The sequence below is a fragment of the Pipistrellus kuhlii genome, unplaced genomic scaffold, assembly GCF_014108245.1.
Source record: "Pipistrellus kuhlii isolate mPipKuh1 unplaced genomic scaffold, mPipKuh1.p scaffold_m20_p_6, whole genome shotgun sequence".
Classification (NCBI taxonomy): domain Eukaryota; kingdom Metazoa; phylum Chordata; class Mammalia; order Chiroptera; family Vespertilionidae; genus Pipistrellus; species Pipistrellus kuhlii.
This window is the reverse complement of record NW_023425562.1, coordinates 8,183,858-8,210,448: the sequence shown is the minus strand read 5'-3', so window position 1 is coordinate 8,210,448 and position 26,591 is coordinate 8,183,858. Positions and strand designations below refer to the sequence as shown.

The 26,591-nt window shown below is 45.2% G+C and overlaps 1 protein-coding gene across 23 annotated transcripts in view; it reads right to left on the bottom strand.

The window, feature by feature from the left end:
* Positions 1-26,591, bottom strand: part of FHOD3 (formin homology 2 domain containing 3) — a 335,026-nt gene that overhangs the window by 86,799 nt on the left and 221,636 nt on the right. For 8 of the 23 annotated variants that reach the window (XM_045574975.1, XM_045574976.1, XM_045574977.1 and 5 more), the window contains exons 9-10: positions 25,668-25,811; positions 19,118-19,359 (exon numbers count right to left, since the gene is read on the bottom strand). In XM_045574975.1, coding sequence (XP_045430931.1) covers positions 19,118-19,359; positions 25,668-25,811 — 386 coding nt within the window. Of the gene's footprint in view, positions 1-474; positions 811-3,428; positions 3,531-19,117; positions 19,360-25,667; positions 25,812-26,591 lie in introns of all 23 variants that reach the window. The other 15 variants (XM_045574974.1, XM_036419534.2, XM_036419535.2 and 12 more) reach the window with 4 other exon arrangements.

Sequence of the window (26,591 nt, the reverse complement as noted above, 5' to 3'; positions counted from 1 at the left end):
CGGTGTGGCTCAGCAGTTGAGCATCGACCCAAGAATCAAAGGTCACAGGTTTGATTCTAGGTCAGGGCGCATGCCAAGGTTACGGTCTCGATCCCCAATGGAGGGTATGCAGGAGGCAGCTGATCAATGATTCTCATCATTGAAGTTTCTCTCTCTCTCTCCCCCTCTCCCTTCCTCTCTGAAATCAATAAAAAAATATATTTTTAAAAAAGGAAAGTGGAAAAAATTCCATTTTTAGTAATTGTTTTATTACACAAGCCCCTTAATTTGAGCAGATGACAATTTTCTTGTGCATCATGCCTAACTACCGGTAGGTATTTAGTGAGTGGTCAGGGAGTTAGTTCACACCACAACTGTGCTCTGTGCTAATCGAATCCACACAAACAGCAGAAGACAAGACAGGCGATGTGGTTAACAGGCTGTGCTTCCACCCCCGGGTTAATCTCACGCAGGCCTCCACGCGGGCCCATCTACCTGCTTTCCTTCTGGGCCTCGGGTTCCTTGTCCTTGGCGGATAAGGGTGAATCCTCGAAGTCATAGGAGAAGAGATGGAAGGGGCTGTGGGGCACATAGGGCAGCTTTGCTATGGTCTGCGATGCCTTCGGGGGGCCAGGTGTGGAGGTCCGAGAGGCAGGGGTGGGGTGGGGCAGCAGGGCAGGCCCAGAGGACCCATTGCCCCAGGGGCTCCCCCCTGCAGTGCTGGCTGGAAGCTGCTTTCCCTGGGAGATGGAGGTGGCACTGGAGGCAGGGGGGAGGGTTGGGCTCTCCTGCCCAGTGTGCTTCTGCTCTGAGGCAGGGCCGGCCTGGCTGCTGGTGCCACAGGGAAAAGAATCGAAGGCAGGGAAGGAAGGGAAAAAAAGAGATTCAGGAGAGAGAGAGAGAGAGCGAGCAAAAGTTAGCAAAGAGGAAAAAGCATGTAAAAACCCACTACTGCTATGGCCGCTTAATTCAGAGTCCAGCGTTCGGAACCCCTGGAACTGCAGCAGGAAAGCCCGTCACTGACGCTCTGGTTTGCCCAGTAATCCTGGGGTCCTAGACTTGCCAATCTGGGAGGCAAGACCCACCAGGCCTATGGGCATAGAGGCCTATGGGAGGGCATTTAATGGAACCCCAAAGGCTCTTCTGCACCTGCGCTTCACCCTTCCACACACATTTCTCCCCACTGGCTGTGTTGGCACCTGAATCTCCACAACTTGAACCTTACTTCTTTGTCTTGGTCAAACAGAGTATCAGGCCTCTTCCTGAAAAGCCCAGCCTTGAGGAAGTGACATCCTAGAGCCCATACTTTACTCATTCCTTTCGTCCTTTCTTGAGAGCAGGTATGGATGAGAGCAAAGGGAAAGAGATGGGCCAGCAAGAAACACGAAGAGCAGGAAGGAGGGTCAGTGTGAGGAGCCAACATCTTGCCCATTTTACACTTTCCCAGGGCCTCCTCCACTCTAAGAATTTGTGTTAAATTCTGCAGTTTTCAAAGCTATGGCCCCCTCCCAGAGAATCTGACCCCCAGCCATGCCCATTTGGGGATAGGATATGAGCTGTTTTCTTTCCTACCTCAAATTCTGTGATCCATCTACATATAAGGGCAGGGACATGCCAGTTTCCCTGGCCTGATGGGAGGGTGAGACCACACTGATGTGCTCAGTGCAGGCCTGACATGTGGTGGGCACACACAGCAGGCACACGTGATGGGTATGCTTGGTGGGCACACACAGCAAGAACACGTGATAGGTATGCATGGTGGGCACACACAAAGAAGCAGCCAGCAGGAGGGGTGTGGGCAGCAGAAGACACCAAACCCACAGAAGCAGGATCTTCCCACCACAGTAAAGCCCAATAAGCTTACACCAGGGCACAAATAGCATGCAGATTGACGTGAATTAACACCTTGGTACTGTCTACATGGAGCCCTGGTGTTCAATATGCACACCTTTATTTCCTGAAGCTGAAACACCTGACTGTAATGTCTGATCAAGGACACCCTCCAGTGTCAGGCATGACATCAAAAACACTTCAGAGGGTTAGATAACAACCACCTACTGTGCAAACAATCCTATGTAAAGACAGCACAATGTCAGCAGGGATGCCTTTGAAAGCTACCCATTCTGGCCAGATTCCTACATCTGGTCCATAGGAGCTGAACTATGTAAGTCACTGAGGGTTGAAAGGTGTGTGTGTGGGGGGGGGGGGGGGGGGGGGGGGGGGAAGAAAGGGGAAGGGACATGCACATTTCAGCACATAGAGAGCCATACCTGTGTATTTATTGAAGGTCTACATAGTTTTTATAACTAATTTTTCACCTCAGGAAGGACTGTTAATTAAACCTCCTCCCTTCCCAGAGCATCTGTACCTAAAAAAATCACTATTGCCCAGCAGGCCTCTCGGCATGCACTAGGAGCTCTGGTCAATGCCACCTTTCTCATCCTCGCATTCTGAAATGTATGGCTCACTCTCTGTCACCAGGCCATTCCATTCCTCTCTCCATATCCCTGGCTTCTTCCCAGTTATTTCCAAAGAAGGGAAGCAACCATTAGTTTGTCAGTTCAGAGAGGATCCCATGACCCATGGGAATGGTGGGAATCTCAGGATGTCAAAGGAGCCTATATGAGCACTTTTATTTGTGCTGGTGACCTGGAGAATGAGGCCACAGCAGCAAAGAATCACATTGGCTTTGAAGTTAGTAAGAGAATGAGTTTACCCTAATTCATCCAAGATCTTCTTAATTTTGCTTTTTTGGAAAAAACTAACAGTAAAAGTGTCAATTTGCAGTATAATCAATTAAGTGGAGGAAAAAAACACCTGCAAGGTGCCTATGTCTGTTACCACTGACTAAAGACAAAAGAATGCACCTTGGAGAAATGAGCAGAGAACAGTAAACTCTCCAAAGGATCCTAGATCCATGTAAGTTGTGCTGGGCATAAAAATAAATACTGAAAAATTTTTCCCCCCATACTCTAGTAGATAAAAAGTGTGCCTGTCTAATTTGATAAAAAACAAACTTGCATCATTCACACAGGAGTTACCCACACATTTTAGCTAATGTTGTACTGGTTAAAATTAGTAGGAAGAAGGAAACGCACATAATTATTTTTAGTACAGTGCTGAAAGGGATAAAATTTTCTGTCAATCTGACTGAGCCAAAGGACTTAATGACGGAGGGAACAGTGGGAAGAAAACCAATTGGGTGAGTTTTCCATGAAGCGTGGTTAGGAAGGCTGAATTGGAGTAAAAACTCAAGTTCTGTAATGAAAACATGCACTGTGATTTCTACAGACTAATTGCTCTGTGGCTCTGTGTATAGGGTCAGTAAAGGTTTGCTGGTGGGAGCTGGTGAGGAAGGGAGGAGACTACTGACAGGAGGCTGCAAACCATTCATTAGGAGGGAGCCTTGGACTTTTAGTTGGGGCCTGGGAGGGTCCAGCCCTTGGTACCTGTCCTTGCCCTGAGAGGGGGCATCATCCTCTCTCTCTTCCTCTGAATTGGGTTCCGTGACTGGCTGCTCCTCTTCCTCCTCTTCCTCCTCCTCCTCATCCCTGAGAAGAGGCCAGGAAAAGAGAAATGCACACAGAGACAAGATGGAGACGTGAGATAAGCATTACAGACAAACAGGAAGATGAAGCAAAATAACTCCAGCTGGCTGAAATGAAAAGAGCACATTCAATCTGTGAGGAGAAGGAAGAGCGTTCTGAGATGGGGAAATTTCAATGCGGGGTGGAGATGCAATAACCCAGCACAAGCCAAATTTCTTTGTCAATTTGGCTGGATGCCACTGCCTTGCACCCCATCGGGATTCAGAGTAGCTTCTGGCCTTGGGCAGGACTCTTCTGTGGTTTTCCTCCTCCACACGGAGCCATGCAGGGAGTGCGTGGTGAGGCCCAGCTCCTGCAGCAAGCAGGGCCCTCACCTTTTCACTGCACCTTTGTTGGGTAGAAACCACTGAGGGTCAGCCCACAGGGGCGCCTCCATGGGCACATATGATTTTTGCATGCCACTCCCTCATTCTCAGCGAATGTGATTCGCAGCGGAAGGAAGGGAGGACTGATCCACTGCAAGGGTAGATTGGGATGAAGTCAATTCATATCACCCCTGGGTTTCTCCTGGTGTCTAAGTCTGGAGCCACTTATCATTTCTAGGGGAAGAAGGCTGCCTGTGAGTGAAGCCGACCCGAGAAAAGCAGAGCTGGAGAGAGAGAGAGGGAGAAGAGCAGCCCCCATGGCAATTTTAAACCTGGATCCAGTACTTGTGAAGTTCCATTCTGGCCTTACTAATAGATGATAAATTCTCATTTTTGCTCTAAATAGTTGAATGGGGGTTTTGCCCTTGCAGTTGAACAAGTACAGACTTTAATAACTGAATCATTACCTTCCTCCGGCCTCTACATTTTGTCAACACCTGATTTACTGGGTGCTGTTGTCTACATGAAATACCTACCCGAGGCCATGTGGGCTTCTAACGGCCTTGACAAAGGAATTGACTCCTGAGCTCCAGTGACCTTCACCTTTTTTCTCTTCAACCCCTCACACACTGGTCCTCCTCACCATGACACAGAACTAGCCTGCCTAGGAAATCTGACCACAAGCCCCCATTCACCCAAATCTCTCACTCCACTCCTCCCACCACTAACCTTTCTGCAATCTCATAGTGTCCTTCCCCTACTTTCCTTTTTTCCTTTCCCCCGCTAATTTCTAAAGTAGATGCTTCTGTAGACCTAGCACTCCTTCAAGGCTACCTTCCAATTGCTTCCCTCCCCTACTTCAAGTAGCATAGGTTAGCTTTGCCTCCTCTCTTCTCCACCTAAGAGGAATCCTATGTGTCCAGCTTCTTTTGTGTATTGTCACATTTCTGAGATTCATCTACACGGTTATGTGCACTTGAAGATCATTCATTCTCATTGTTACACAGCATTCCCTTATATGAATATACCACAATCCAGTTATCCAATTTGTCGTTGATGATAATCAGGTACTTTTCAGTTGAAAACTATGCCCGCTTGAGCCTGAGGCCACCTTCCCTCAGATTGATTAGAAATTGGCAGGTGTTATGAATATCGGTCTATCCAGACCCCACAGATCTCTACCCTGCCACCAAATAGGTCTCTCCTCTTTAAAACAAAACTGTTCCTTCTGAGCAACAACCTCCCGAACTCTGCTTCTCGATCCTCCTCTCACATAGCACAGCCAACAAAACACACTTTGCACAGCTCGCTAAAAGACAAAGTTGTGTGTGGCCCCCAGGAGGTCTGCCCAGTGGCCCAGTCACCCGAGACTGGGCTGGTGGCCCTGAGGGAATCCGTCTTGGCACAGGTATGACCTGTGTGTGGCAACTAGGTAAAAAGCTCTGCTGTAGGTTTAGATGAGATGAAGACATTTTAAATGCCCCATTTATTTCTATGAAATGCTTGGGAAAAAGCATAATGAGATGAAAAAAATATTTCATAGAACTATTTTGTTAAATTTACAACAGAGAAAGTGCCCCTTTGGGCTCCTCTGCATTGCTCTGTGTTAGAGGATGCTGAGACTGGAGTTTGAACTCAGCCACACAGTGACTCACATTTTCTGTTAACTTTAAGGCTGTTTCTAGGTTTCCAAGGGTACAATTAGTGATCTGAAACAGTTAAGACATATATCTGACCAATTGGAGGAGTGCTTTCATTAAAAAATAGTGTTTTGTTGTCTACCAAAGAGAGAAAAAAGTTTCCCTCTAAAGATTTTTGCCAGCCAAGAGAATGAAAAGACATCTAACAGACCTCAGCTGTTACGCTGATGTTTCCATGGTGAGAACCCAAAGTTAGACAGGAAAGTATTTATTGTCCCTGTAGCACGCAAAGCATAGAAGGAGTATACGGTCCAGGCCATGAATACTAAATATACCCAAGAACAAAACCTTAATACATAAGCCATTATTTTGCTATTTTGTTTTAGAATGAATAATGGATTCAGCACATTCCTTTTGCTAAAACTATAGAGCAGTTTGCCCAGCCGGGTGTGATTTAGGGGTTGAGCATCAACCCAAACCAAGAGGTCATGGTTCAATTCCCTATCAAGGCACATGCCTGGGGTTGTGGGCTCAATCCCCAGTAGGGGGTGTGCAGGAGGCAACTGATCAATGATTCTCTCTCATCATTGATATTTCTATCCTCTTCTTCTTCTCCCTTCCTCTCTCTGAAATCAATAAAAATAAAATTTTAAAATACACACACACATAAAAGACAACGATGGAGTAGTTTAATATAATGGAATTCCAGTCTGTAGAGCATAAATATCAATAGAAGGGGGAAAAACACAACTAGTAGCTGAGTTGCAGATCTATTCATGCATAAAACAAGTCAATCCAGTGATAACCAAAGGCCTTGTGATGTCTCACTTTCTTTTGTATGTACATTGATTTTATGATTATAAAACCTTTACTCTCAGCCACAGATATTAGTAAATTGCTTTAAATGTCCCTGAGAGGTCTTAGAGAGCAGAAGAGACACTAGCATGACTGAGGACTGGAATTCTCTATGAACTTTTGGAAACAGCAAGGATGCCAAGTACAGTGCAGGGTTGGGGGTTCCAAGTGGCAGTGTCAAAAGGTGAAAACAGTCCTGCCCTGTGTCAGGCTTGGCTCTACCCTGAGACCCTGGGGCTCTCTTATCTTGCCCTTAAAATAAAGTGGAACAGCAGAATGGGAACCTCCAACTCTGGGGGTCTGTGATATCTGAAGAAACAACACTGTGTGGCCATTAGACAAGTGTTCCCAATTCCAGTTGTCCAACCACTAGTCTAAACCCTAGTTTTATGTGTGTTGTCTGTCAAGCTCATTTCTAAGTGTTTCAAAGAATGGTACTCCCTGCACACATTCAGTATTATGTGTTTTTTACAAGTGGGAAGGAAATGATACTAAAGAGTGAAGGACTATTAGTCAGTAATGAAAGAGACATAATACATATGTATTTAAGCAGCAGATATCAAATATAACCCATCAAGAGGAAGTCAAACGTGTCTGAGCTTCAGTACACAGTAATATCTTTCTAATTCATGACTCAGTTTCATTGTAAAACTCTAATTGCCTTTTTACATGTTTTGGACTTCAACACACCACAGTCAGCTCATAATATGGTAATAAAGTACAGATAATTGGCATCTAGAGATAAACCCCAAATCTTCTATTTCAGCCAGTGTTCTTCCCAACAACCTCATTTTCTATTTTCTCCCTCTCTCAAGTCATGCCCCAAATTACCAAACGTGACCACATGGACTTTTTTGGGTAGCATTTGCTTTCTACTTCACTGACCATCTGCTGGTGTGGATGCCAATGAAGAATGAATTCTGTAAAGTGGAGAGAACAGGAAGAGAAAAGAGTGGCAACGGGCCAGAATGATCGCGAGACCTTCACCAACAGAACTGGACACATGTCACAGGTCCACATGCTGCCCTGCACACTCACACGTGTCCCAAACAGTTCTGGGCTCAGCCTGCCCCAGGAGGGTGGTCCTGGAAGATTCAGCAGTGAGTCGTGCTGCCTTTCCAATGCATTCTTCCACCTCTGCATGGCTCTCCACAGTCAATGGCAATCAGTGATCCTCACCCTTAGGATATACTCTTTAAAAATGTGAAGGCTTAGATCTGATTGGTGGACAAATGGTGGTAATGCAGGTCCGCCTATCTCTGGTTTGGTCCTGGGCAAAAGAACTGTTGGCCCAGAAAGGAACTCACTACAGACTGATTCATTTGCCTCTCAGCATAACCATTATGGCTTGTTGCAGTTTAGGTTCTTACAAGGGTATTTCTTGGATCACATGATCTCACACATCTAGAGGAAATAATGAACAACACAAACAGACCCAGAGAAAGAGAACCAGTGATCAGACTCTCAAACCTCAGAGGGAAAGTAAGGGAGGATGGGGGTAAGGGGAAGAGATCAACCAAAGGACTTGTGTGCATACATATGGGCCTAGCCAGTGGACAACGGGGGGTGGGGGTGGGGGTGGGGCATATCTAGGGAGGGGTTTGGGATGGGAATGGGGGAATAAGGACAATTATGTGAGACCATAATCAATAAAAATAAATAAATAAATAAATATGTGAAGGCTTAGACTCTACCTTCAGAAATTGTATTAAACAATTTGGGGTGTGGACTGAGCATGGGTTATTATAGATGCTCCACAGGGTTTTGCCCTAGTCCAAGCTACCCATGTTTTTCAGTGGTTTTGGATCAGTAGCAAGCAAGTGTCCCTGTTTCCAATCTCCTTCACCTTGATCCAATCCCACCAAGCAGAAAGGCATCTGTTCAGATGTGCACGGCATGCCAAACAACAACAAGACTCCGTGCTGTGGTTTCTAAGACCCTGCATGACTTGACCTGCTTACTGTACAACCTCACTCATCTCTGTTCCACCTCAGTGTCCCGCTCCACACTCAGTAGCCTTGTCTCTTGAGACACCTATTAGTTACCCGGGTACATCATGCTTTTTCCTCCCTGTGCCATTGAACATGGCATTCCATCGGCCTAGACAGCTCTTTTCATCCTTTAGGATTCAACCTCAATGCCTGAGAAGGATTCTTGGATGAATCTCATCTCACTATCCTCTTTTCTAACGAATCTTTTAAAATTAATATTAAACTACAAGTATCCAAACTCCATTTGAGAAAGTATAATATTACTAATAAAAATTAAGTCCCCTTTGACCAGAGGTAATCAGTGTTATAAATTTGGTGTATAAATTTCCAGATGTAAAAAATTAGACATGCCCTAGCCAGTGTGGCTCAGTTGTTTGGCTGTCATACTATGCACTGAAAGGTAGTCAGTTCAATTCCCAGTCAGGGCACATACCCGGATTGCAGGCTGGATTCACAGGAGGCAGCTGATTAATATTTTGTTTTTGCATTGATGTTTCTCTCTCTTCCTCTCTCTCTAAAACCAATAAAAAAATCTTTATAAAAATTAGACATATTATTATACTTTTTTTTACACAGCAATTTATGTGACAAATATCTTGATACTTATGATATGGTGCATTTCTTATGCTGTTTGCCTTCCATCATATAGATATTGCATGTTTTACTTGCCTGGCCAATCCCCAATTATTTGCTGTTATAAATGATTCAGTAAGAACAACCCTGCGCGTGTCCTTGAGCACATCTGCAAGTTCCCCTCAAGGTCATATCTTTAGATCCTGTTACTCTCTACCACACAGCCCTATTTGCTCCCTTCAACAGCTCTCCTCCAAAGCTACACCTGCCTTGTTACAATATTTATGTGTGCACTGTCCTAGGAGCCTGGATACTTCATAAACATCTTGTTTACCACTGTACCCTCAGGACCAAGAATGTGGATGGCACAAGAAAATATGAGTTGAGCGAAGAATGAATGAATATGATTCTGCTCTCCTTTAGCTCATGAGCTAGTCTAAGTTCATAGCATGTCAATACTGACACAGAAGTCCATCAACGTAAGCTTTCTGTGAAATAACATGTGCAGGATTGGGGTTTGTCTCCTAGCTGCTGGCTTGCTCACATGCCTATAGACATGTACTACTATAGATGTGGACTCAAGTCCCAGCCATGTTTTAACAAGCATAAGGTACTTCATCTTTGCCTCATATTCCCCCCCCCATTTCCTGATAAAAATCATTTACCCTTATCATTCAAAGGCAATTTCACAAAACTTTCTATAGGTAAAAGCATATATATAAACAAAGAAAAATATCTTCTCAAGTCCAGAAAAGCATGCAGCCATTCTACCTCCACCCGACTCAGCCTGCTCGCCTGAGACCTCTAGAAAAGAAATGCCTGCAACAGCAGGTCCTGACTGGCCAAAGCCTTGTGGGGGCTCATCTCTAGTCAACTTTTAATCTCATGTTTATAAAACCAGAACCACACGCTGGAAAAATAAACCTCAGGAATGAAATGATTTCTCCAGGGCAGTGTGAACACTGTAATTGAGTATTCCGGAGGTGTGATATAATTGCCTCCAAATTCCTTCCTGACCTCTGTGTCTCCGAAAAGCATGCTACATCAGAATGATCAAAAGGCATTGAGGCTGCAGATGCCTGCCCTGAATGTGCCCAGGTTTCCTTGCCCACTGCAGGGCACTCTCTGAGGACAAGGGGCAGGTTCCTTTTTTGCGTGGTTCTGCCTCCCTTGGATCTCTCCAAGAAAAGCAGGCTCTACTCAGAGGCCTGCAGTCACCCACTAATTCTATTTGCTTAACAACATCTGTGCCGGGTACTCTCATGCTGAGCACTTCACAGAGTTCACTCATTTCATCCTATGGGAACTGCCAAGATAGATACTATTATTACTCCATTCACAGAAGAGGATCTGAGGCACAGAGAGGTTAAGGAATTCTCCCAGAGTCACACAGATAGTAAGCCAGGATTTGAACCCAGGCAATTCAACTCTAGCATCCAAGATCCGACCACCGTGCTCTGCTACCATCATTTCTTTGTGGCTCGAAAAAGAAAATGTCTCTTCCATTTAAGGACTGAAAAGAAGCCAAGAATTCTCCCTTCTTTCAGAGTCTCCCCTGAACATTGATGCCTCTTCTCACTGCACGCATGTGCATGGGGAGCCTAGCAACTCTCACCCCCTGCCCATCCCACCAAGTCCCCATCCCACCAGAAGGAGAGCTGATGACAGCTTGGTATGTGGCACCACAAGACGTACTTGAACCATGACAACAGCCCATGTTAATTCTGATCAGGTTCTGAACCATAAACATTACCTCACTTAGGAATGATACTTTTTAACATGGATATGATGCTTCTGTGATCACTACCAGCATGCTGAGCACGTGGTGTGAGACCAGACTGCCATTGGGCCCTCTTTCTCGGGGCCTGGCCAAAGGGCTCCCTTGCCAAGTGCTTCCCCAGCATCCCTCTGCCCAGGCCTCCTTTTCATTGTGGTGGATTTGGCCTCTTCCACCCATATTTTCAGGGCTCTGTTTCTCTGTTCATTCAGCCTTCCTCAGTGAAGAATTACCAGCAGGCTCCCTCACACGCAGACTCTTGTTGAGCAAAGATAATCTCATTCCTTCTTCCTTGATGGGATTCAATTGGCTCAGCTTAGCAATGCTTGGGAAGCCTCTGCTCACTTCCAAAGGGACCTGGGAATTCCATGGGGTATAAAGAGAGCCTGGTTTGCAGGACCACCCACACCCACACCTGTCCCTCCCTCCACAAGGCGCCCAGGAAAATTAAGCTCTCCCAAGAAGGACTGTGAGCATTCAGAACACTGGGTGGAAGGGGTGTGTTATAGGGAATGGGCTTGACCCTCAAAACGAAAATTCCCAAAGCAAATCAAAGATGTAGCCATAAACAAGAACCTCTCCTCTCTGAGCAGTGTGCCCGCCAGAACACCCACAGTAAATCGCTTCTTTCTCCCTGAAACATACCAGGAAAGGCCAGTCTAGCTTTAGAAACACTTAACACTTGAAGACAACCGGTTTCAAGGTTCACTGATGGGGAAAGACAGTGAATTCTCGGTTTTAGCATTTCCTAGGGCTTTATCTGTTCACTTCTTGGCTCACTCCCTTGGTTTCCACTGGGTTACAGCATTTATGCCTAGGTGTCAACCCTTACCTCCATGTACCTGAGTCCAGAAGAGCTTATTCCACTGGCCAGGGACACTTCAACTAAAAATGCCCAAAGCTCACCATGTGGCCTTACAACCATCCCCTGACCCTATGTTAGTGGCAGGGTGGGAATCACCTAAGATCCTTCCTCTGCTTAACCATAAGATCCAGTCACTGTCCCACAAATGATGTCCTGAATTTCATCACCTCCCTCTACTTGCCATTGTCCCTGCCTGCTGCAAGATTCTCCCCACCCCAAAACCCCCACCCCCACCCTGTTTCCAGTGAGCCCTCCTCCAGGGCACTCTCCTTGCTCCTCCCGAGTGGCCTTCCTTGAAACACAAACCTACCTTACTTCCTCACTTAGAATTCATCAGTATCCCTGTTAAGTTTTAAGAATCAAATTTGCCATTTTCTTCCCAATCTAGAAAGTTCTCCAAATTCAATTCAGGAAAATCCAAATCTCCCAAGAAACCTGCCATTTGGTCCCAGTGAATCTTTGAGAAACTGAAAATCCTGCCCGGAAGTCAGAGGGGCTGTGTAAACTGACCTCCCTCATGCCTCAATGACACAGCCTTTTCTTGGTGGAGATTTTCCCAGTTGTAAGCTGACCGCCCTTTGTCCCCAGCCCTCTCCCCTCTGTCCCTTCCTTGTTCAATATTCAGGAAACCAGAGCCTCTTGGACACGAAAGGATAAATCAGAATCACGGGCTGTACTCCAATCACACCTACCTCAGGAGGTCACAGCCCTTGTGGGTGAATCCCATTTATAATGAGTCATTTACCATCAGATAAGTCTTCCCAAGTAGCTACTTGCCACTCATAGTACCAGTGGTTGTTAACGTGGTGGTTGTGAAATCCCCTCGTGTGTTTATGCCAGTGCACACACTTGTCTCCAGGTCATGTCCATGTTTATTTGGCAATTACCTTCTTTAATAGAACAATATCTGGGAAGGCTCCAAGGAATGGAGTGACTGCAATAATAACAACACCGAGGAACTGAGCACACAGTTGGGCTGCTTCTCTTCACTCCCTCCCCAGCCCTGTTAAAAGAGGCACTGTCATCCTGAGTTTGCAGTGGAGGAGCCCAAGGCCAAGCTTTGTCTGCAAAGACCATACCTGTGCTCTCAACCACCTCAGCTGCTGTACTGCACTGGGCCAAACCTCCAGGGGCCAGGACTAAGCCCGTCACCCAAGTCATAGGTTTCGTAGGTTAACACCAATTACTAATACCTACTACTCTCATAATGTCTTTTGCTTGCAAATCCATTGCTCCTTGCCAACTGTTTCTAAGACAGAGCTGGGGGGAGGAGGGAAAGGAGAGAGAGGAGGTCTGTATTTCTGCTATAGACCCTGCAGCTAACAGGGGAATGAATTCTGTGACCCCTGGCAATGAAGCCCTGTAGACAAGGCCTCAGACAGACCAGAAAGCACTGCACTGCTTACAACTCAGCATCCACGCTTATCTCCTTCCTGTCAAAATACTCAGGAAGATGAGCTCACCCACACTACGCGGTTCCATAATTAGGCTGCCCCATTTGTCCACTCGTTCCTGTGGTGGTGGCAAGGTGCCAACCCCCTTTCTTACTCCTGCAGAAAACACTGCTCTCTCCAATGGCCTCCTTCCAGCTCCCACCCTTGAGGCTTAGCTCCCCTCTTTCCACCACCCACAGGGCCACTAATTGGTGTGCATCAAGCATGATCCTCAAAAGGTGAGGACAGCTCGGCCTCCAATAACTGACAGGAACTGTGGCTTCCTCCCAACCATGAGTTTCTGTTCTCTATACACCTCCCTTCCTCCCCCATCACCAAGATTGTGGCTGGTTTGTTGCGTGTAGCTGAAGGCTTGTCCCAGTGCTGCAATGATTGCTCTGACACTTTTGGAGCTCCTCTTTAGGAACCGTCTGCAGTGCCAGTTTATGAGAAAAACAAGCAAATCAGGATGGTTCTCTCAGGATCAAAGTCAAGCAGTGACTATACACAATACGGCTCATTAGGATTTCCAAGTTCCAGTAAACATTTGCTCTGTGTGATGTTTTGCTTTCTCAACAAATCTAATTCATCCTCAAAGAGAAAAAAACACGTTACTACTGAGAACATGCTATAGGCTCAGATACTGGCCCCAGGAGAGTGTGATTCTGAGTGTGTGCAGGCTCTGGTCAAGGGCCATCTGGTGTCAAACCCAGCTATGCCACTTCCCACCCATGAGATCTGAGGCAAGCCCTTTATCCTCTCTGTGCCTCAGTTTCCTCACCTGGAAACTGGGGAAGGCACTACCACCTTCTTCATGGGATTTACAACACATGTAAAGTCGCTGGCACAAGAGCCAGCACAAAGCAAGATGCTCCACAATGCTGGCTCCTGCTGTCACTACCGCTCCTCCTACTTATCTCAGAGGGTGAAGAACTGCAAAGCCTTCTCCCAGGACAACACAAGGAGGCTGCAGTTAAAAAGAGGACACACTGTCCTAAGAGAGCATGACATCTAAAAGCCACACAGGAAAAGCCTCACAGATTGGACATGCTAACAATATATTGTGTGCATACATCAAGAGGCGTCATAAGTTAAATTAAAAGATATTTGAAAGACAGGGAGAAAACAGCTGTCAAACAGTTACTACCTATAATATACAACAGAATACTTATGTCCTTTCTGTTTTTATATCTGAAAGTTTCTGAATTAAAAACAAAGAGTAGCTATTCATTAATTTAAAAGGACACACCATGCAGAAGACAGAGGACCAGAGAAACAAGCAGGCACTACTCAGAAAAGGCCAATAGCTGATGAACTAATTGAAGATGAACAACCTCAGCAGCAATCAAAAATGCAAATGGCAATGCTGAGGCACATTGTACTTTTCAGAATCACAAAACTTCTGAAAACTTGTGCCACCCAGTGCTGGTGATGGAGTGGGGAATGGCCACATGTGGATGGTGGGACAGCAAACTGGATTGACCATTACAGAGAGCAATATGGTGATTTCAATATTTAAAATGTCTGTATCCTTCATCTAGAATTCCTCTTGTAAAAATCTCTTCTGAAAGAATGCTAACATGTTCACAAACGTGTGTGTGTGTGTGTGTGTCACAAGTTTGGTACTACAGAAAAACAGGAATCAAGCCATAGCAAAATGAATGAAGGTATTCCCATACATTGGAACACGAAGCAATGCTTTTTTTTTTAATGTACTGACATGAAAAATCTAAACTTAATAATATAAAAAGATGGCGACATACATTTATGAATTACTAATGCCAAGTACACAGTATATTTGTTTTATACCTACAGATTCACAGGGGGAAAGAGGGATTGTTTAATAAAATTGTGACGGATGGGAACTATGAAGACAGACCTCCTGAACTCTAAAGCCAGCTGCACCCTATATTAGCTGTGGGACTCTGGACAAGACACTTCAACTCCCCGTGCCTCAGTTTCTCCTCCAGTGACATGGAGATAATAGTAACTACCTCAATATTCCACTGTGCTGTGGGATCTCATGAGCAACCACCAGCCAAATCCCCTACAGCCAGGATCTATTCACTCCTTGTTCTAACCCTGAACTTAAGGATATGCTGTTCTCTACAGACCTCTCCATAGCACGGTGGGTTCTTCTCTCAGAGCCCACTTACTCCTCTTTGCCAATTCCAGGCCATTTCCCTCAACAACCCAGCCCCTCAGGACAGGGGATGGCAAGCTACACTGTAGGCTCAATCTGGCCTACCACCTGCTTTTATACAGTCTAACAGCTAAGAATGCTTTTCACATTTTGAAATGGTTGGGGGGGGGGGGGATTTAAAAGAATATTTCATGACATGCAACGTTCCAATCTCAGTGCCCATAAATAAAGTTTCACTAGAATGCAGTCATGCTCACTTGCTTACTGGTTGACGGCAGCTGCTTTTACAAAGGCAGGATTCAGTTGAGTAGTCGCAACCCATAGCGCTTGGCCTGCAAAGTCTAACATATTTACCGTCTGCCCCTTGACAGAGGGAGTATGCGACCCTTGCCGTTGAGGCATGTGGCAGTAGTCTGTACCATCCCCTCCCAATCCAGCTGCCATCATCTATAACCTGCCAGGTTTCTGTGCCATGTGTATTAACATACACACAAGACTGACAGCTGGATGGCACAACTACTAACATCAGTGACTGAACGAAGTTCGACATTACCTCTAGGGGTTGGAATGTTCTGTGGAAATCAACAGGATGAAATGGAAAGTGCATCTACTAAGTCCCAGGCAATGCTCGTGATCAGAAAGACTGACATATAGAGTAGGACCAAGACCTGGTGTTTGCTGACAGAGGGGAGAACCAGGATGAATAGGAAAATGTTACGGGGAAATTGTATCCATATATAATGGAAGGCTAAGCAGTAATAGAGCTATAACATCATGGAGCAAATTGAGGTCAGATAACTGTCCTACCAAGCAGAAAAATCGCAGATAGAACAGGATGACCCGGGAAGGAGAGAGCCTGAGTCTGTACTGCACAGAGAGGGCTCCGCTCAGGGGCAGACAACCTTGAAGACCTGTTAGTCCTATGATTACATACTATTATGTTCCAACCAGAGACTCTGGTTCTTTTACTAATTAGATGCTACAAATAAATTTTCTTGGGGGTGGGGGGAATGAAAAGTACCAACATTTTTTTTCTCCCCAAATTTAAGTACAAAGATGAAACACAATCACGAAGACACTTTTAGGTGACAGATGACCAATAAACTAATATCTTATTTGGGAAGTGTTTGGTGAGGTTGAGTCTCTAATTACTTCAGAAACCAAAGCAAAGCGATATGAATTTTGAGTCGTGTCAGTCCTTTGGATTAAAGCACACATAGCCTCATAGGCCTAAGTCTATAAGGAGACTTGCAGATTTTCTCCTTTTAAACTCTCTGTGAAGTTTTATGTTTATCCTCAATAGGAACAGACCAGTATGATATATAAATCAAATGCCCTCTCTAAAAAGTCAGAAGTGTACATCTCACTCAATGACTATGTTTAGGAATGGTTGGGAAGTGGTTTTTGTCCAAGTCAGTCACTGAAAGGCCAAGACCCACAGCGTGAATGTAATCCATGGCTCAGCCACCTAGTCCTGTGATTCGTCTCAAGGCACCAACCCCGATTTGCTTTTTCACTTGTAGAGTGAGGATGACACCTGTCCTTTCTGGATCCTTGTGAGAGTTAAATGATGTAACGGTCACATGATGCAGAAGAGCCATCTGAGGGCAGGTGGCCATATACATTTTAGGACATCATGAATCTCTTTTTAAGACTCTAACATTTTTATCTTCTTTTCAAAAATGTCAGCGCTGGCTGAGTTACAGAGATATAAAATCCTGCCTGAGATTCCTCCTGGGTGGCGTATGCGGGCATGTTGCTACAAGTTAGCAGTTCGCCGGGCCAGAACCTTCAGGTAGATGGAGAGTAATCTAGGTCAGGCATGCTTCTGTGCTGTCCAAGGTCTACAGGGAACCTAACACAATGGATTACTTAGTACCAAGGTAATGTTTAGAGGCACAGATGTCGAGCAGGTGACTAAGCTATGCATGCGGAGATCCTTTCCAACTCTGCTTCTCGCCACCCTTTCCCTCTATCCCACACCCAGCTGCCAAAATCGTGCTGTTGCTTTGGGGCCATGAAGCAAAATCCCTCCAACAGGCCTTATGGATGAAGCCACATGGTAATCATCGACATGTAAAACCTTATCTGCCTTTACAAGCTAGAAAGGTAATTTTCTCAAATAAATGCTACAAAATGTACATAAAAGTAATCATTTCTGTAACGTGAAAGAGCATCCCTGTCAAAAAGACTGAAACAGCAGCACTCAGAGCAACGTCTGTGGCCTCCCTGTTCCAGATCCCACCCAGCCCAGCGCCTCGAAACTGGGATCGCTGCCCAGGATGGTCCACTCCCTGCTGTTACCTATCACAGGGCACTGTTGCCTGAACTAACAACATAGGGACCTCTGAAAAGTGTTAACAGCAAGAAACAGAACAGGAACAAACATGACACAAGTCATGTTTACACAAGTAAAAGATCACTAAGTGCTGCTGACAAAGTCTCCTACCTCTGACCTTCAGCATCTTTGGTGGATTTAATTTCAGCCCATGTATACACTTTCCTCAATTCTCTCCATGTTGATTTTTCAAGAGTTAACGAGAAGCAGTGCTAGAGAGAGCTTCAAGGGCTTTTGAACATTGCCTGAGTTTCTTGAAGATCTTAATCACAAAGTGCAATGTCCACAGTAGATGATGTTTTTCATCAATCTGTTTAGAAGTTCTGGTGTTCTTTTCACTAAAATAGAGCTTGCTGTACACAGACTCTCAGAAACAGGAAAACCTGGAGCTAGAGGCCTGTGTGGTAGAGAAGGGTGTCAACATGGACAGTGCCTTGCACACCACTCCCAGACCAATGCCCTCCTCCACCTGCAATAGGAAGCACCAAAGGCATGGGCTGGCTCATCTGTTAGTGATTCTGTGAATATCAGGCCACTAAGGGCACGGAGAGGAAGAGATATATCTTGATCACTCTCTTAGGGTCACCCAACTTATTCTGAGTTTTGTTCTTGTCCACCATGCAGCCTCCTGACCTATTTTTGGCTCCAGGTGGATCCTCATGATGGGGGAAAAGCTCCATCCAATGAAATGAGCAGGGCTTCCACCCTGGGCAGCAAGAAGAGGGGCACTGGCATTGGTGTATCAGCCCAGTGGACCAGGCCGATATGGACTGGTCCATAGAGCCCCATCGTCCTAGTAAACTGACAGCAACAGGAAGACAGAACTGGCCTCAGGCCCCAGGGCAGCATGGCCATCCTTTTGCTGCATCTGTGTTTTGTGGAACCACTTCTGCATTCCCTTAGCTTTTGTCAAACTTTATATTTTTAATATGTGCAATTCCTCATGAAATTGTCAGTCTATCCATCTCTTCCTATTGACTTTCCTCATTCTTACTTTCTCCCAGCCCAGATGTGAAGTTCCTATGGACAGAGATCACCTCTTTTCAATCACATCTCTTCTTGGCTTCAAATAGTCCTGGCCTAAAATAGACACTTAATAAAAATGCTTGCTATATGACTAAGTGATGGCATTTGTATTTACCGAAACTTTAAGTGTATACACAATTATATATTTTATACTTATGCACGAATAAATTAAAACTCACACAGATTTGTGCTATTTAACTTAGCCTCAACTATGTACTGTCATGAGTATTTCAAGACTCTCACATTGATGTGGTGGCCTACCATTTATTCCCAGGCCAAAGCTTCGTGTTTTGGATTCTTTTTCATTAGATAAAGCACAGCTTTTAAAAGCAGATGTTAACTTTGATATTAAATGATATAAAAATACAAGGGGGTGAAGAAGAGTTCATGGGGTTATAAGAACAATCCTGTGCTTGTCACCAGGGGGCACCTTGCCCTGGGTAGTCCAGGGGGAATAACTGGTATTTTAATGGTGGAGAAGAAGCAGGGGAGTAAGAGGGTGAGGGTGGTAGGCACTTGGGGGGGTGGGGAGTTGGGGCCTCCCTACCTTGTATCTTTGCGCCTTTCTCCAACTGAATACTTACTTTTCACGAAGATCCCACACTTGACTGGGCTTGAAGCTTGGAGCTGTCTGGGAGCAGGGACTGGTTGGGGCCGAGAGGGGACCCCTGACGCTCTGCACTGAGTGCCTGCGACTGCGCCTGCGGTCCAGGCCCCGCTGCTCGCCCACGCTGCCCGCGGAACACAGACTGGCCCTCCTCCGTTCCCGACGCCCACTGGGGGGCGGCTCAGCAGTCTCATCACCATCCTCCTGCCGCAATGCCACCTGCAAAAGCAGAGGACGCCCAGTGAAGGTCAGACCTGACATCCTTTCAGAGCTCCTGGTAAGTGGGCTGTGCACCTCAGGCTCATCCCAATGAGAAGGTAACAGTCTCTCCCCAATCTGCAGCTCCACTTTGCAAGGGTCCCACAGCCACACCAACCCAAAGTCCAGTCTGCAAAGTGAGAGACGCCTGCCACAGTGCATTTATCCAACCAAATGGATACGAAAAGGGCAAATAATGTCCTGAGCAGATCTGAGAAATGTTCTGTAATCAGATGGCATCTTTACCCTGGAGCCCAGCTTTGCCATTTCTCGGGCCCAGGAGGTGGAGGCCCCTCTGAAGCCCAGTGGTTCCTAATGGTTCCTGAGCTTGCTTTCCCAATGAGGGAGCTAAGAAGAGCACAGTAAGGATTCTGCAGAGGCGGGAGCCACAGCGGCCAGGTGAGGGGAATAACCTCACCCACAGATCATTTTTAAACCTCACCTGAGGACATGTTGAGAGAGAGAGAGACATACATCAATATGAGAGAGGAAAACATTGATAGTTTGCCTCACCGGGGATAGAACCTGTAACCTAGTATGTGCCCTGACCAGAAACAGAACCCGCAACCTTTTGGTATACAGGATGTTGCTCCAACCAGCTGAGCCACCTGGAGATCCATCTGTATCTCCAGTTTCTTTCATTGTTTATGCCTACATTCTCTAAAAGGGGACAGTCAGAAGGGCCCAAGCTGTCACTGACTAGGCTTCTGTGTACACACAAGATGGCTCTGCCATTAACAAACAGGTGTGACCTGTAGTAAATGGCCTGCTCTCTCTCTAGCTCACCAAATGAGGAAAATAGTATTGCATTGGCAGGTTTGTAGTAGGAATAACTTACCTAAGGGTAATTTATGTAAAGCTGCTAGAGTAGGGTGTTCCCTGTGGCTGGTACTCACTAAATATGACCATCCTCCCCCAACCTATGTCCTCAGATTAAGGGGCCTGGGATATCCACAAGTTCCTCCATCATACAGAACTGGTGGATCAGCCACTTCCAAGCCCAGGTAAGCCAGCTCCACCAAGTCCAGCAGTCTCTCTGACTTGTCAACCACAGAGTCCCAAAGTCTCAAGTCCCCAAAGATGCAACTGATCTGGCTCTTGGGTATTCTCAGTCACATTTCACAACTTGGTCCCGATATGAGAATGGAGAAGTAATATAAAGACAAAGAGGTAGTCACACCACATGGTTTGTATCACGCATTCTCAGAAAATCTGGCTCCTGCAAAATCAGTGATCCCCTGTGACAACCACACACATCAAACAAGGTGAGCTTGGCCGAGTCAAGGCCAGGTTGGCCATGCTGGTTCTGAGGAATGAGCGCCTGAGACATGATTGTTCACAGGAGAGCACCCACCCTTAATCGGCCCCATCTCCATTTCCTCCAGCTCAGTGTCTAAAGAAGGCAGATTTAGTGAAAACTCTTGTCTCTGTGCCAGACATATTTTATAACAAACTTTCAGATATATAAAGGCAATTTAATAGTATTTTGACTTTTTGTGCCTCTGAATTTACTAACCACACATCATATTTTTTTTTTTGGGGGGGGGTGTTGAGGTAAAAATTGATATGAGTTTAGAAAAAGCTCTGTTATAAAATCTCATTGGAAAGTTGTTTCCTAAGGGTCCCCTGTCCGGTTTAACTGGAAGAACTGAGAAATGATGCATTTGGTTAATCACATTTATCATCTCAACTTTAACACTCTAACTGGCATTCTCTGGGGAAAGTTTTAAGATGATTATGTATCAAACCAAGGACAGTGTTTTTAAATAGTTCCTGTCAATTACTTTTTCTTCATTTTGAGATAAAAATTCCAGACCTTTTGAACTTAATCTGACCTGGGTATTGATTCTGCTTCTGATTAAGCACACATTTGGAATAATAAGATTAGGGGCTAAAATAGAGATCAGATAGTTCTAATTCCTTTCTAACCTCAGAGATCCAAAGATCAAATAGCATTCTGCTCCCAGTTCCCTGTGTGAATGAAGTGAAGCTCAGTTCAACTGTCTTTTGTCAAGGAAGGCAGAGACAATTGGAGAATTTAAATGGAAAAAAAAATTCTGGAAAAATTATCAAAGCAACACCATAAAGTGGAATTCAGTGGGGACCTCTCAAAGTTCAGATCCTCAACAAAACATCCATTTTCTTAAAACAAGAAAAGAGTGCATGGAGGGATGGGAGGGGCACAGCCTGGGCGTGGCAATCAGGAACAGCAGAACATGAAATTGGCGCTGGCGTTCGCTCATGGTTTTGTTTTTACAAGGTGATTTATAGATTCAACAGTGTCTGCTGATAACAGGAAGAGAGATTTCGCATTTACATTAGGGCTACAGTGGCAGTTCCAAATACTTGCGGTTCTAGGGAGCCCTACAGATTAGAGTCAGAACCCTAAGAGCTGGAAAGCACCTGGAGAGGACAGAACTCACTACGAGATGTGGTGTGGAATCTAATTAATTCTAAGTGCAGCATGTGTCCTCCGTGGGTGAAAGCAACCCTGTCCTGGAAGATCCTTACTCTCACCCAAATGATGCAGAGACTCATTTGCTGGACCTCTTGTCAAATACCTTCTCACTCTTTTAATTAAATGTGGAAACTAAAACCCAGATGAGGAGCAAGCAGACTGCATAATCCAGCACTGACTGCTCGCACACTCTGCCCCGCCTCACTGAGAAAGCAGATAGGAGCAGTTCAAGGTGGCATCTGCGACAACTCTCACCAGCCCTTGAGGCTACTGAATGACCTGAGCTTTCTTTCTAATGTCTTCTTGTGGAAATGTTCAAAAGCACACTAAGTACGTTAAAGAGTATAAAGATTGTGATGTGCTCAACTCCTGGCCAATCTTGTCTCATTTACACCCCATTCCCTGTGTGCCCCAACTCCACACAGCCAGTTTTTCTTCAGAGGTAAATCCAAGATCCTATCATTTGTAAATATTTCCTTATATATAACCAAAAGATTAGGATTTCTAAAAACCATAACCACTATTCTCTTAAATTTATTTCTTAATATCATCTAATAGCCAATAATCTCAACATTCCAGATGAAGGCCAAAAGCTATTAGCAATTTCTATGAGTTGATATGGTTACATTACTATTAATATCCATGACTGGCAGCCATTTTTATATAACATGTGCAAGCCTTTTTCATATTGCTATTCCATACCTTTGTTTTAATTCATATGCACAAAACTTGATTGAGCTTTTAGGTGAAGAGGATTCCAGTACTGGAACCATTTCAAAAAGGAACTAAATGTCCTAGTGCTTTGGACAGAGCATCAACCTGCAGAATGAAGGGTCCCTGGGTGTGATTCTGGTCAAGGGCACACACCGGGCTTGCAGGCTCGATCCCCAGTAGGGGACATGCAGGAGGCAGCCAATGAATGATTCTCATCATTGATTTTTTTAATCTTTCTCTCCCTCTCCCTTCTTCTCTGAAATCAATAAAAAGAAAAATAAAAATAAAAAGGAACTAAGCTGCTGACAGGTTGTGGCAGACCATAACAGTGCTAGGCTCCCAGAGAATAGCACTTCCCTTACCCTTGTGTAACCCCCCCTACACTGAGTCCAGGATTATCCACATGACTTCCTTTGGCCAATGGGATATCAGCAAATGCAATGCAAACAGAGGCTTGAAAGGTTTTGGTGTTTTGGGACTTGTCCTTCTAAAATGTTGCTATCATAAGAAGAGGTGTAGGCTAGCCTGGTCTAGCCAACAGCTAGCATCAAATGCCAAACCAGGTTCATCAGGCCATAGACCCTTAGCCCCAGTCCAGCCATTAGATGACTGCAGTTGCATGAGAATCTCTCAGTTGGACCAGGTCTGAATTTCTGACCCACAGAATCATAAACAACACTTGCTGTTTTGGGTTATGAAATTTTTGGCATATTTGTTATGCCCAAGAGCTAACTGACAGACATTTTTATCACCTATGACAAAGAAGGATCTTAAGAGATTAATTTAACCTATTAGTCAATCATTTCTAAAAGTATCATTTATCCCTCACCCCCAAAGTCTCCAGCCTTAAGATGCTTTTCCCATTACTAGGACTGCATTTTAAGAATTGAAAGTTAGAACACATAATCTGACAAACGATTTTTTTAATTTTGATTTGTGAATTTACGTATTTGTAAAATTATATGAAGCAATAAAAATTCAAATGAATGAAACATTGATTAAATCACCTTTCTGAAATGGAATTAAATTACATGGAATTGGGCCTGTCCGCAGAACATCCAGGACATATGGTCACCAGATATCCTCCACTATTAAGGAAAATTCTAGAAGCCCAACCAAGTTTTCTTTAATTGCTTACAAACATTCATAGAGGAAATATTGGCTTTGCTTACGGTCCCCTTGTTTCCCTGTGTATACCGAATGTAGTTGTCCTGTGACAATAAATATTTTTTTAAACTGCATTAGCTTTTGAAACAAAATAAAAATCTTGGCTTTGACTGGTATATACAGCACTCAGTTGTCACGTTGAGTTAATACTCAGGACATCCTCCCTCTAAGGTTAGCTGCTTTCTGGTTAAAGCATGCCCTTCCTTTAACCCAGCATCGGACAAACACTTTGTCATAAAACATGTGATATTAAAAGAGACATCTGAGCACTTCCTGAACTTCTACTCTGGGCAGGAGTGCTGGAGCTAGAGAGAGGAATGAGACATCTGACGTAGAGTAGCTCAAAGGGAAACAGACAAGCAAGTACTGGTACCTCCTGAGGACTGTTCAGTCCAGCGTGTACACATAAGGAAGTGCTCTTCCCTGGGTTAGAAACAAAGGGACAAGCAGCAGGAACCCTTTTACCTTGCCAAGGAAACCCCATGGATGCAGGACACCTGAGGTGACTATCACAGGAGACGTAGGAGTTTGCTAACGTGATAACTAGAAGGATTTCAAGGGCTCTGCTTTCACCATCTTGAAATTCTTATTATTTTTAACTTTAAACTTACGTTTTGTAAGTGAAGTCCAATAGGACAATGGAGCAGGTGCATGCTAGAGGAAGCAGATGCATTATGCATGTCTGCCATTCAACAGGCCCATGAGCATGGAGTTCTGATAGACCCTGATACATGGCTATTCAGTGAGACTACAAGTGAGTACAAGGTGAGTGTGCCGCACCTCTGACTGGCTAAGCAGTCATTGACAGCCAGAAGCCATGCATTCCATTAAAACCAGGACTAGCTATAAAAGAGGAGAGATGGTAACACAAGGATTCTATCCTACCCTTTCTCAACAGTGTTACTTTTCCATATGAGCCAACCACTTATGCTGAAATGATGACATATAAAATAAAATAAAAATGAGGAGATAGGACAGCCCATAGCCCGCAGTTCCTTTTCCTTTTAGCCTTCCTTACTCATTAGTGAACTGAAGATAGAGTGTTGACAGAATGAACACATACCAAGAAATGAAATAAAAATAGCTGAGCTAGTTTTTACAGTTCTTCCCTGTTCCAGGAAGAACAAAATACCTGCGCATGTAAGAGGGACAGACTCCACATTCTGCTGATTCTGCACACAGGCTAGATGCTCTTATAACTGCATTTTCAACTGGTAGTGCACAGTATCAGTAAAACTCCTGATGGTAATTCAAAACGTTAACTTTTTTCCTTACAATGACATTAATAGCGATTAAAAAGACACCAGAACAAGGTGAGAAGGACCAGGGAAGAAAGTAAAAAGATGTTTAGTATTTTTAACAGCAGTATCCCCCCCCCTTCATTTTTATTTTGCCCTATAAATTATGTAGTAGGCCCTACCTGAAGTTCCACCCCTACAAAATGTAAGAAATATGGCCTGTCTTGCATGTCTCTCTCCCTCCCTCCCTCTCTCTCTCTCTCTCCCTCTCTCTCTCTCTCTCTCTCTCTCTCTCTCTCTCTCTCTCTCTCTCTCTCTCTCTCTCTCTCTCCCTCCTTCCCTCCCTCCCTCCCTCAGCCTGAATGAAAGTATTGCTGGAAGGATGCATGTTCTTTACATTAAAATAGTAATAATTAAGTAAATAAGCAAGGAAGCAAGTTTCCAAGTTTCTGCTAGATCAGCGCTTCTCCCACTGGAGTGTGCATCACAGTCACCAGGAGGCTCATGCAGACAGACTGCTGGGCCCACCCACAGAGTGTCTGACTCAGCAGGCCTGGGCCTGGGCCTGAGAAGTTGCATTGAGAAAAGTGCTGCTATAACACACTCGGAAACACAGGTCTAGGGTATGTTGACATTGGCCTTTGACATTTGTCCAAGCTGGAAGATACCTTACAAAAGGCATGTTCTGTTACCTCATAAATGTTCAACTGCTCCACTAAGTCCAGGTCAGTCCCCTTCTTGTTCAAGTGCCGCTGGGACACGGCCGCAATACCCAGCTCCTCCAGGCAGTCCACCACGTCGTAGAAGGTATCTTGGTCTGGCAATCCTGACAACGTCTGGATGGAGAAAGAACAGGACACAGACATGTCTTAGGGAATGCCTTAAGGCTCTCAGGGCATTGTTTTACATGGTAGACAGTGGCTGTGATTATAACATTACTAGAGACCTGGTGCACAAAATTCATGCACTCAGGGTGGGGATAGGGTTGTTCCCAGACTGGCCTGTGCCCTCTCCTAGTGTGGGAGCCCCATGATCAATCTCCCCAAAGTGGAAGACCCCGCCCACCCAGCCAGGGTTCCTCAATGGGTTGCCTCAAAGAGGTCCCACCCCCTCGGCTCCATACAGAGCTGCCGGGACCCGCCTCCACGCTGCACACGCAGCGTCAAGTCCCTGCCCACCCACGCACGCCTTGCTGGCTCACAGCCCCACCTACCCGAGCGCGCCCACTGCGCATGCAGCCTCTTGGTGATGGATTGTTATGGCATGACAACCACACAGGCTTTTATTAGTATAGATGGGGGCAAAGCCAGACAGATGACAAGTTCATCTGAGAAAAATGTTCTGTGGCATAAGCAGAATGAACCCCAAGATCCCACCGGTTAGTCAGGTGCTCTGTACTCCCCGCTCCTTGAGTGTAGATAGACCATTCCCATGACTGGGTTCCATTACATGGCAAGGGTGACGGGACTTTACAGATCTCATGAAGGTCCCAAGTCAGTTGATTTTGAGTTCATCAAAGGAGAGGTTAGCCTGGGTGGGCCTGAGCTAACCAGGTGAGCCATTTAAAGTGAGCTAAGGCCTTCCCTGGACTCAGTGTTGGAGAATGATCCTGCTGG